The sequence below is a fragment of the Arvicola amphibius genome, chromosome 1 (genome assembly GCF_903992535.2).
Source record: "Arvicola amphibius chromosome 1, mArvAmp1.2, whole genome shotgun sequence".
Classification (NCBI taxonomy): domain Eukaryota; kingdom Metazoa; phylum Chordata; class Mammalia; order Rodentia; family Cricetidae; genus Arvicola; species Arvicola amphibius.
Window position 1 is genome coordinate 21,076,127 of NC_052047.1, and position 13,359 is coordinate 21,089,485.

Genomic DNA, 13,359 nt, shown 5'->3' on the forward strand with positions numbered 1-13,359 from the left:
TCAGCCAATGGCCTTTTTACTGAGCATCCAACCACAGACACCCCTGACACATGACAGACCTCAGTGGCTTACTTCAGACATCTAGGCAAATTCCATAACTCATTTCTTCTATCTTAAATTCCAAAACCAGAATCAATTGGCCAAAGCTGCCAAGTATTGCTTCTTACTGGGGCTGGAACTATCTCCTTCATTCAAATACATCTCCATCAGTTTCCTGTCCTTTACACTGCCTAAGTTTAGCTGTCCTGAAACTTGCTCTGTAGACCAGACTGTGCTCAAACTCAGAGATCCATCAGCCTCTACCTTCCGAGTACTGCTATGTAAAGTAAGCTCCACAACCCCTGGTTCTAGGTCTTGCTTTAGTTCCTTTTCACAGGTTGAAAACTTATCTGGGTAGGATCTTGCTTTGAGGTCAAGACTCCCCTTATCCCATTTCTTTATTTGTTGATCTCTTTGAACACAGGACTTTGCTCCATTCCACTTCCTACTGCCCTTTTTATCCTCAAAATGTTCATTTTTTAATTTACCTTGCTCAGCTTACTCCTTTTCCTTATAAATTTTCATTAGCATTTCCAATAATATCCACAGGACAGAGTCTATAATGGGCCATTTCAGGATTTTTTTCTGTCAATGGGTTTAGTTTATACTTCTGCTCTTTAGCCTCAGGCAAACTCTTCCGACAAGGTCAAAAGGCAACTGATTTCTTCACCAAAATATCACAAGAGTGATCCCTAGGAAGCATACTAAATTCGTATCCTCTGAAACCACTTTAGTAAGCCCACCATTGTTTAAATAACTCTTAGCACCTCTGTCTTCCACGCTCCTACTAGTATGGTCCAGTACACAATGCTGAAAGCATTCCACTGTTCCCATAACCAAAATAAAAACGTCCCAATTCCCCCAAACAAGTGCAAGTTCTATTCTATCTCAACAAGATTCCACTTATTGCCTAATTACATTCAAATTACCACACCCTGTGAAGAATTTAGTGTTGACTGTCCTGTCTCATTTTTGCAGCTGTTCAGTACCAAAGAAACACACAAAAGCTTATACTAAGTATAAACTGTCTGGCCTGATAGTTAGGTGTATTATTTACAAACTATTCCAACTTAAATTAACTCATAATTCACATCAATGATAAAAAACCTAATAGCTGCTACTCACATTTTAAAACATGCTTTCCATCTCGGAAAAAAAATTCTTTCTTCCAATTAACCTACTAGCTATTTTGTGAAATTATGCCAGGTTTATTTAAAGTTTTGAGGGGTTGGTTAGGCATGGTTTTCATTTCAAAACATTTTTTCTTTCAGATGAACACATGCTTCATTTCAGAAACAGCCTGTGAAACCATCTCTAATTATCATGTTTTACATTTTCTATGAATGGCCTCATTTTTATCTTTCTGAAATCTAAAAACAGGTGCAGAATGTATGTACATTTCATTTAATACAAGCACACTACCTCTGTTAAAACGTGTTTTCAGGAAATGTTTTCTCTTTAGCCTGCTGGTGTTCTGCTCACATGCTTGCTTCATGCTCTCAGTTTGCTTAGTTGTCTTAGGAAAATAATATTAATTAGAATGTTATTTGAAACACACCTGGAAACTGTTAATCTCATGATGGGTTTTCAATCACATTTCCAATTATTTTGATTTAGTCTAGAAAGTTACTGTACATTAAGTTATGTTCATTTTATAAAATGAAAAGATTTATAATAAATATTTCTATTGGGTTTAAATAATATCCCAGTCTTATTTATTTTTAACATTTATATTAATTTTATATCTTTCTGAAGTATAAAAGACACATTTTATTATGACCCACAGTTTTGTCTTAAATGTTTCTAATCAAACTCCATTTAAGAACTTTGTAGCTCTCCATACTTTGCTCATTTTCTGGTAGTGAATTCTGAATTATTCTATGTTTTTGGATACATGGTGTTCTAGGCTATATTATTTCTGATACAATAACAAAATAAATTGAATATTTTGTAGTATTATTTGTCTATCTATTTTGATTTCCCACATGCATTACCTCTTTAAAAGATGTTATAATATCATAGGAATATTGATAACATTATAACTTCACATTTCAAGTGAATCGTTGATGATAAGCAATGTAATAAAATATATGGCAACATTTAATTTATTCACAGTGTTATTTAGTAGTGTAAGGAAAGAACTCTAAGTTGTGGTCAGAGTACAATAGCTTCTGTGTAAGGCGAGTTTATTGCTGAAGCTGAAAAGATGTTATCATTTTCATTGGGTGACTACTATAGGAATAATTTACCTGTGACACCATGATCTGTCTTCTGAATTGTTAACCTTCAAGTTGTTAAAACAGGCTAAGAACCCTTATTCATTTAAAGTTCTTTATATTATAATATAATAAATATTGATTATGTTAATAAATAAATATTTATACTAAGTAAATAACAATTGTATATAATTGTTATTAATTCATTTATATGTATATTTTGCATTTTCCAGGCCAATATGTATCATTTAATTCATAATGAAAGGCTAAATAGGCTAAATATTTAGAATAATAATTATAACATTTATTTTTGATTTTGCATTTCTACCCAAGGTGGCATTATAGGTTGCTATTGAAAGTGATATTTTCAATGGCTATTATTTAAATGACAGAACCTGACAGCTTATATACAGCCACCATGGGGGTCAATTGCTGCCTGTCAAAACTAAGCGGATTCTCAAAGGCTTGTACTTGGTTCAATATCAAGTGTCCTCACAGGCTCAATTAAAACTTCTGTCTTCTGTAGCGTTTACTTGCATTGTATTTTATTTGTATGTAGGTCGCAAGGTAGGAAAACTACTTTTTATCATTTAAAAGTATTTTTAATAAACAAAACTAGCATACAATTCAAAACTATAAATCATTGTAGAAATAATAAGAAAAATAGTTAATATATAAGCTGAAATAAAATGATTCCTTTACCTGAAAACTATCTAAAAGAAATAAATGTGACAGTATTTATGTGTAATCTTAATAATTGCTATCCCTTGATTTGTTTATGAGTAAGCCTCCATTTCCTTAATGTCTGAATGAATTCTTTCTTAAGATATTTCTCCCATGAAAATGAGAATGTACAAAAGTCGCTTATACAAAGGGGGAGAGAGAGAAAAATCCATGTGGCAAAATGCTGATTAATAGAAGCAGGTTATAAGAGCTAGCTGTGAACAAGTTTAAAGTAAAGACCAAGCTTTCATAATTATTAATAAGTTTCCCTGTCATTATTTGAGGCTATTTTCTTAAAAGAACGTCAAAATCCATTTGCCTCAGTTCTTGTTGTTAGCAATAATTAAAATGTATTATTTCAGAAAATGATAATGATAAAATTTTCTTGAAAATACACTTATTGATTTACTATTAGATGTTAAGAGATAATTGCTTGGCATTTACTCCAAAAGATATTTAAGTTAATTAAATAGGATAATCACTGAATTTTGAAAATCATTTTTTCAGTACTGCAATATGTTATAAAAATGTCCAGTACTTACTGTAAAGAAAATATTATTCTACTCATTTCCGTAGGTTATCCCAAAAGACCACGTAAACTGACATTCCTTCTATAATTAATGCATTCACAACAGTCAAAGTATGTTGGAGGAGGGGAATGCTTGTTCTTCCTGGCCGCCCGGGTAGCTTACACCTGAAATAATCACAAGAAACTGTATTAATTAAAACACTGTTTGGCCGATTAGCTCTAACTTCTTGTTGGTTAACACTTACATCTTAATTTAACTGTGTCTCACCCTGAGGTCGTTGCCTACCAGCAAAATTTCAGCATCTCTCCTACTCTGCCTTCTTTCTCCCAGCATTCAGTGCAGTCCTCCCCACCTACCTAAGTCCTTCTCTAGCAACAGGCCAAGGCAGTGTCTTTATTCATTAAGAATAATCACAGCACACAGAGGGGACTCCCACAACAAAAGTCAATCATGTATCTAATTTGGATGGAGCACTTTACTTCTGTAGATACATTCTGATGGAGAACCTAACGCTGTGGTAATTACTGTGAGACAGCACATTACTTATAAAATGGGTAAAATATTTTGAGGTGTCAAATTTTGTGGAATTTTCAATAAATTCAGTAGTCATTATTTTAAATAAATACATAAATTTCACTTGAGAATTCATTATTTAATATATTTTCCTCTCTGGGACCATGAAGTTTGATACATGGTCATAACCTGAGTATTCATTATCAAATCATCATTTCATCCAGGCACTCTCAGCACTGATGGTCAGCACCCTGCCAATGGGAACCACTGTGTCTGTGTTTGATACCCAGTGAGTGTTTTATGCCTTTTCCAGTGGGAATCTTGTCTTCCCTGAGAACGTCAAGCTAAGTTTCTATTTTTGCTAATGATTGATATTTTTTTTCGCTGTACAGGTCCAAAGTGGTACCCTTCCCGAGTTGGCCTGCAACTAGAATATGGTAAGACAAATTTCAACTTATGTAGTTTAGACTCTGTCTTCTGACCTCACATTTATTACATAGCCTATGCCTGTAAATACCATATAATTTGAGTCTAGTACTCCAGTGCTTCTCCATTCTTCTTTGAACATTATTTTTAATTCTTATTTTGAATCCATAAATAGAATTCTATGATAAAGAAAGGAAAAAAATGAAATTGAAGAAAATGCAACATCCACTAATAAATTTTACATTACCAGAATTTCAACAGATAAGTATATTTATGTGTCCTACCTAAGAACCAGTATTATTAACATTGCATCTACTGGATCTCGCATTTAAAATTTCTGTTTATTGGCAGCTAGAACACATAATTGGATTTTTGCAAGGTGTGTCAAATGCAATTTAGAAAAATTAGTATTGCATTTATGGGAAGCACTTATTAAGGAGTTACCTCTTAAAACACATTAATTAAAAATTAAGTTGAGTTTTTTATTCCTTTGCTAATCGTCATGATCACTACACTCAAATATCACTAAAATTCAAGTCAAATTCCTATACTTTTTTTCTGGAGACCATATGAGGAAAGTATAGGGACCTACTGCATTTTAGATTTCATGTAATTTTAGTCTGAAATGTATCATAATCAAATTTCAAAGCAAATTCCTACTCACTGATTTCAAAAAAGCAAAAGGTTTGTCTTTTTTCTATGTACCTCCACTGTCTATAATTTGTGCAAAAATAGATGGCTGTATTATTTGAACAAATCTCTAATACAAAGACTGTGTGAAAGTGCAACAGGCATCAATGCCCATTTAAGTCATACTCCAGGGACTAAAGGGTTTGTCAGCACAAATCTTCTGGTGGCCACGACATTTCCTATTTTCTCCGTTGGTTGTTAGGACCTAAAAGTGATTTGAGCAAATTGAAACTATTTACTACAGGCTTGGATAGAAATCTGATGATTTTGCTTCTTTGTCTGTTTGTTTTGGAGAGTGAATTAATTCATTGAAGTAAGCAGTGTATCATCCAAAGAGAAGTCGACTTTTCTACTTATCTTTCTATGGAACATTTATAATCTTCCACAGTCAATAGCAAAAGTCAACAGCATCTATGAATCTGTGTGAATGTGTGTGTGTGTGTGTGTGTGTGTGTGCTTGTGTGTGTCATGTGTGATGTGTCCTCAGAGATCCGTAGAAGCCAAAAGAGAGAATAGGAACACCTGGAGCTCGAATTGCAGATGGTTTTGACTTACTCAGCATGTGTGGTGGAACCCAACTTGGTTCCTCTGGAAAACAAGCCAGCTTTTGTAATAGCTGGGTCACCTTTGCATAACCAATACTCTACAAAGATTTTAAAGTATGAAATTAGATTAAGTTACCAAATTGGAACATGATATATATGAATCTATAGTAGTTACAACTCTTCCCATAGGAGGAGCAAAGATGAATCCAGTACAACTAATACCACAATCACTACAGAGAAGTGCTCCTAGAATACATTTGGCAGTATAATTTAATTACTGACCAATCTCATTGTTAAATTAGAATATTAACTTTTTCATACAGAAAATAATACTAAAACAAAATTCTATATTCTTTTTTTTTTACCCAGTGATCCTTCTGAGCTGGTTGTAGTTTGCTGAACTTGGCTAGACTCACACATTCAGCTGCAATCACCCTTTAGCATATGGTTGATCTAACACGCACAAGATAGTATCATCTCCATTGTTAGCTAAGTAATCTGCTCCTCTTTAGTAGAACAAACAGGCTACTCACAAGATGGGAGTGGGAGTATGAGAGCTGAGCAAAGAGGCGTTTAAGATTTTTCTTTCCTTTTTTGGTTTTTCCATACAAGTTTTATCTGTGTAACAGCTCTGGCTGAACTGAAACTAGCTCGTTAGACTAACTACGCTGGCCTTGAACTCACAGAGATCCTCCTGCCTCTGCCTCCCAAATGCTGGGATTAAAGGTGGACAGAATACAGACAATTATCCCACAACACGTGTTCAAGAACTTTTGAAGCCCAGGTTTAGAACTTCAAGAGCTCTCTTCAGATATTCTTTTAGCTAAATTAATCAGGAAAATACCCTAGCTTCCCAGAGTCATATTGGAGATACCAATTGTCATGGAGGAGCACTACAGTCATACTTAAAATGACACAGGAATTAGAATGGCCAGTAATTAGAACTAATATTATAATAAATTTGGCATATAAAAATGTTAAATATTCTTTTTATCCTTATCTGTGCTATTGTGTTTCAGAGTGTTCTGGTTGGTGTACTGAAATTTCTTTGAATGGCACTGAAATGACATACTGAAAAGGTGAAACATGAGCAAAAATGGCTTTTATTTTCATAACTACCAAAAAAAGCATAGTGCACATCCTTCATATAAAATCTATGGCAAACTCCTAGATGTAGGAAATGTTCCTGAATCTAGCCCATTGTTCAGAACAATTATCTGAAGACCGGTCTGTGTTGAGTTTACTTAGGCAGAAAAAGCATGGGTTTAAATGGACAAAAGATTATCCACAGGGATGACAGGTGCTTTGTCTAAGCATGTTCACTCTCTATATTTTTCTGAATTTCTCTTCTTTGACATAAAGAAATTTTCTGAGAAGGCAATGGACGGGTCTTCTTATTCCTTAGTTTGAGAGTGGAATTAGTGATTAGGGCTGGAAAAAATGGCTCCAAGAATAAAGAGTTTGTTATTCAAATTTGTATCCTCAACACTGGAGCAATAGACAGATTGAGGGCGTGTGCCCGTAATCCAGGAACTGGCTGAGTGTGGTAATGTCAGGACCATCCTGAGAATTTGAGGACAAGCTAGAATTAGGAAGAGAAATGGAAAAATGAAAGGAAATATTGGGGCCAACTTCTGTCTTCCAACGACACATGCACAGGAGGATGCACATAAACATCTCTCCTACACACACACACACACACACACACACACACAGAGGTTGGTATGATTTATGATGCAACTGTTTTTATTATTTTCAAAAATTAGTATTGTTTGAAATACATTACACAACTAAAAAATTCAGAGTGCTGCTCTTTGAAGTTTTCAAAGATAATAGCAGAATATAAATTGATTCTCCTATTAAAGAACCCAATAAATGTCTGTCAGAAAATTTTCAGCATACTTTCAAAGATAAACTAGATCTTAATTTTTATTTTACAGATATTCTATGATCTTAAGCATTATTGTCACTGTCATAGTAGTATTGATCATTTTGATTGCAAAATTTTTTTAATGCCATATTCATTGTAGCTATATAATAAGTTAGCAAAAATGATGCTTAGAGCAACTTCCAATTACACTCACATACACATACGCATACAACACACAAACACGCACATATTCCATGGACTATCTGCTTCAGACACACTAAAGCTGGAGCTGAGTGACTGTCGAGTTGAATTTTTGTGGAAAATTTCTCGTGTCATCTTCCTTCCGTCTTTTCATGAAATCTAAAAACAGTCAATATTTTTTATTAAAACCTTTTTGAAAACTTTGTCGATGAGGAAAGTTAGTACACAAATTATTCAAATTGAAGGATTCATGTCTTATAATGTTCATATTTGCTATGTAATGACTGCATAATTCAAATCCCAAATAGTCATCACCAGGTTCATATTAAGAAACTCTTTGTCACTGTACCATGAAATTATATTTAAATACTACTTCCTCATTGCTTTATTTTAGGTGGCCCTTTCTTGAAGGACTATGTCACTATTCAAAGTGTTGCAGCTTCCTCGATTATCACCCTCTTTTTTACTGACTTAGGTCGACAAGTCAGTTGGACCACAGTAAGTGTCAATTGTAGTTTAGTATATATTCCCTGTTTTATTAATTTCATGTTCATATTTAAGGTCCTTTTCCTTGCAGTAATAGGAATTCTACTACAGTTATAATAAAATCAGTGGCCAAGGATTGATTGAAACACTAGACATTTCTAGTTAAAGAAGGAAAATAAATGTGGCTTTTATGTGAATTCAACTTAAAAAAGAATCTATTTATTTTATGCTTTGTCTATTGAGTGATATTGCTTCAGCTTTTCTTTTTCCAGAAGCCTAGATATTTCAGGAATATTCTTCTCAGTGGAATTAGAAACTGTAGATAGAATAGTTTATATAAAGGCGGTCCTATAACAAAAATGCCAATAATGAAGACGTAAGACTTCTTTGTGCTTTGGATAGTTCTTTAGGCGTATTTCTCCCCACCCCATCTTTGAGAACAATTGTAGTTCTCAGAATCGATTCATCTGAATTTAATGATGTGGAAACAAGCTGGATACACCAAGGAAATGAAGGTGAAAATTCTTGAATCACCTTCAAGAGGTTGAGCTATTCATGATCGATGCAATCAAATAATAGAAAAGTTTCAGCAGCAAGAGTAAACACTATAGGTCTTTTAGTGAAAAAAAACAGCAACGTGTTAAGTAATTCTTGCTATGATCTACAGAGAATGTGGCCTTCTCTGTCTTTATTTTCTTTTCTCAATAGACATCTTTCGGGTATACTTTTCAAAAAGGAACATTTGTGTTTTGAAGTACAATATGATCTATATTTATAATGTGTTTATTTCAGCATTTTCATTCAAATCAACTTTGTTCGATGGTACTAAAATCAAATTTAATCAAGCAATAGTTTTTAATACATGCTTTATATAATCAATTATTAAATACGGATACTGGAGATATTGCTCTGCGCATACGCACAGGCTGCAGGTTCGATTCTCAGCACCCACCTCACTTTTCATAATTCTCAGTCCAATAACCTCTACTGGCTTCCACAAGCACTACATGTCCACATTGCATAAACATACACATGGACAAAACACATGTATACCTTAAATAAACAAATTAATATTTTAAAAAATAATAAATATGCATATTCATTTATATATTAAAATCTTTCTCTGGGACAGAAATTCATATTTATACTTCTTAATAAAATACTGCCATATTTGTTACCTTTCCAGTTTAATCATAAGATCTATTTCCCTTCTGCATTATGTAATGAATTCTTCTATAGTAGAGTTATTTGTTTGTATTAAAAAGTTGTTTAAGGTGGGCTGAAGAGATTGCGCAGAGGTTAAGAGCAATGACTGCTCTTCCAGAGGTGCTGAGTTCAATTTCCAGCAACCACATTGTGGCTCACAGCCATCTGTAATGAGATCTGGTGCCCTCTTCTGGAATGTGGGCATACATGGAGGCAGAGTGTTGTATACATAATAAATAAATTTTTAAAAAGTTGTTTTAGATAGCACTGTGGAGCCTTTGAGTACTAAAAAATTAGACTAAAATTTAATTTAAAATAGTATTAATTCTTGTGAAACGTAGGAATGTTAAGGTAAAACTGATGATGCATGTCTTTTATAAAAAAGCATTTCATACTTAATATGAAGCTTAAGTGTACTTTGAAAAAGAGAGTTCAGATAAAAATATCTGATCTGCAAAGATTCAAAACTTGTAAAATCTTTTGAGCAAACCCGATGAAAAGAAAATTTTGTTTACAAGGATTGTGTCAAGATGAGAGGCATTAGCCGAGAGTTCATTAAAAACTTCCAGCTGCCTGAAGGGAATAAGCAAGGAAGAAAAGCACTACAGTAGAACATTTTAATAAGTGTTCCAAAAAATTATACCTTGTTTGAGAGGAAAGTCATATAAGTGACCAACCAAGCTCCAGAAATAGCCTGGACATTTTTTCGCTCTAAATGGATCAGTTTTATAAAATTCTGAATGAAACTGTGCATTGTAATCACACCCATTTTGTATCCACTAAATTGTACAATAGAAATATTTTACCACACATTACCCATATATATATTTATAAACTATTAAAATGTTTACCTAGAATAAGCCATTTTGAGTCAATAGAAACTGTTAGATATCACAAAATCAAATAATGATTTGAATAGCATTTTTTTAATATTGGTTGTCAACAAATAATGAAATATGTCTTCCGTACTAAATGACTTAGACAAATGGCTAAATTTTAACATATTTCTCACTACATAAACACTGTAATCTAATTATAGTTGAACTCATTATTTCACATTCATCTGTGTGTTCAAGTATTTATAGCACTAAGTTTCCTATCTCCGTGATAGGAGATAGTCAGCTTCTTCTTCTGAGTGGTCAGCTGTTTCCTTATTATAAGGTAGCTCATCTTCTCTTCTGCCTCTGATTTTTATACATAGAGAATGCTTTGTTGGTGGGACAAATAGGATTGGGGAAAACATTTATTGTTCTCTAAGTCTTGTTCCTGTGGGACTGACCCTGTTTGTTCCATTATGAATTCGAGCTTTCTTTTAATTATTACCAATTCATTTTACAGACCTGTAGTGGGGTTCATTTGAAATAGAGTTCAATCATCTTCAATTATTTGCTATTATGTGTCATTATCTGTGTACATAATTATTTAATTTTATTGGACACCCATAAAATTTTGGTGCTGTTTATAAAATCTTCATACAGTTCCTTCCTAAGTCAATGATTTGAAATGAATTTCTCTTCAACGTTGTGTTAACTTTCGCCATGCAAATAGTTTTCAGCTTGAGTGCAAAGGGATTTAACGACGTTGTCTTAGTGACATGTTTGTAGTCACTCATTTTCACTCCCCTTATCCCAGATTCACAGGGCTTTACATGTTTTCTTTTTAAAACTTTGTGTTGTGATTCATAATGCACATTTCATTTGTTTTCTATTTAAAAACTTATAACCTTTTCATCATCAAACTTACTGTAGTCTTTCAATATTTTTTTTCAGTTTTATAGGCATCTTTGGGGGTTTTTTTCATTGTCTCCATTAGGATTGACCTTTTTTCTACTAGTTCAATATATCTTTGCACTTTTATCTTATTTTATCTGACCAATTCTGGTAACCAAAATTTTGTAGTTTATACCCTTTAAAATGTCACATCGTTGTATATTTAGTTTAATGTTACTTACATAAAGTTACCTTAAGAATGATTTATTTATCTGATAATTAACCTCGTTTTTACTTGTCATCTGTTGTTTATCAGTCTAAATATTTTAAATTGGAGTGTGCTGCTATAATAGCATATGCCCAAAATGTATTCTGATAAGCCTATTTTCCATATAACTGAATTATTTTAGTGTACAGATTACATTTGTTATCATTAACCCACACAAAAAATCAGTACACTGCTTTATTCAACCCAATAACTTGAGGAATCACCACACTTCTTATCATCTTAAATAGAAGTATGTAACTTTTATTCCCGGGTAATATGTCATAAAACATCAATATATATTTACTTCATAAAATTCCATATCTTCATGTATGTCTTATTGCTGTAAAATATCATCTTTTTATGTTAATAATAATAGGTTTGATCATTGGGATGTCCAGCTTTATTTTGACATAAGCAGTTTTATTTTAATATTTATAATTATGCTTCTGCATATTTTATTTTTGATACACTGCCGTAATTGAGCATGTTTTTGAAACTTTATAAAGATATAGATATAATTTTATTTCTTCATCAGTGGCTTCTCTGTCATCCTTCTAGGTTTCTGTTTTTCATTTTCTTGAACTCAATATTTTCCAGTACTTAAATTGTCTATCTTTCCTTTTATTGCCTTGCACACACAGATATGCTTAAGCACAAGTCTGTCAATCCTGTTATTTATGCCTTTGGTAGATTTATGTTTTATAATTTGTTCTTACTCTTGATGTGAATCACAATATCTCCATTTCTAATGTACATAGATTTTGAAAAAATTAAGGGAATTTTATGTAAAAATATTAATGATTTCTGGAAATTTAAATAAAATTAATGCTGAAGACAATTTATCTTATTCAAGATGCATAATGGTACTAATGACCTTGAGGAATCTGGTTGAGATTTATGAATGAAATAATTTCATGTTGAGATTTATTATTCATGGAGACATTTTTAGAAACTGCCTTCATCCTTGACAGATGACATCTATGGCTTTTAAACTTTCTTTTCCAAAACATGTAGAAAAAAATGTGCTATTGTTATTTTTGGTTGTTCTTCTTCAAAGACTTCATAGCCAGTATCAATCACTTCTCCAAAGTCAATTTTTACAAACAATAATAAGAAATTAAGTTTGCAGCAACTCAGTAGCTTCTGATTTCTGGAAACATCTTAAAATATTATTTTGTGTTTTTCCCTTAATAATAAACTCATTATTATGCTTTATTTGAGTTACTTAGTACTTCTGAAGGATTTACATAGTTTATATCATTCATATGATAGTTAGACTAAATCAAATGATTCCATTTTTTTCTTACATAATACTATCATTAGTTATAGTCACTAGGGAAAATTGATACTACTTTTAAGAGAATCCACAGTTTTTAATGCACAGCTCTCCTTTGTTTTGCAGTTGTTTAAAACCACTGAGGGTTTTTTTGTGAATTTTCAACATTTCTGAAATATGCTGCTTAATTTGGTTTCAGGTGTAAAGCACAGATACAATAAGAATGCAAACTACCAACATAATAATAATAATAATAATAATAATAATAATAATAATAATGCCTAAAACAATTTGCAAGAAATCATAAGTTCGTTGAGAAAAAGTTAAGTGTAGAAAAGCTACTCGATATATAACTACATTTTTTTGTTATTCTTATTGAAAGGTGGTTTTCATTGTAAACCAGGTGGTCTTGCATACCTGCTAGTACTTGATCTACACAATCAATCATGCACCAGACTTCTTTATAATAAGACTTGCCGGGGCTGGACAGATGGCTCAGAGATTAAGAGCACTGTCTGCTCTTCCAGAGGTCCTGAGTTCAGTTCCCAGCAACCACATGGTGGCTCACAGCCATCTGTAGTGAGATCTGGTGCCCTCTCCTGGCCAGCAAGGATACATACATACAGAACCTTATATACATAATAAATAAATAAATCTTTAA

At 32.8% G+C, this 13,359-nt stretch overlaps 1 protein-coding gene across 1 annotated transcript in view; it reads left to right on the plus strand.

The window, feature by feature from the left end:
• Tecrl (trans-2,3-enoyl-CoA reductase like) overlaps positions 1-13,359 on the plus strand; it is a 74,064-nt gene that overhangs the window by 28,185 nt on the left and 32,520 nt on the right. The window contains exons 3-4 of the mRNA XM_038315738.1: positions 4,414-4,458; positions 8,148-8,251. Coding sequence (XP_038171666.1) covers positions 4,414-4,458; positions 8,148-8,251 — 149 coding nt within the window. The remainder of the gene's footprint in view (positions 1-4,413; positions 4,459-8,147; positions 8,252-13,359) is intronic.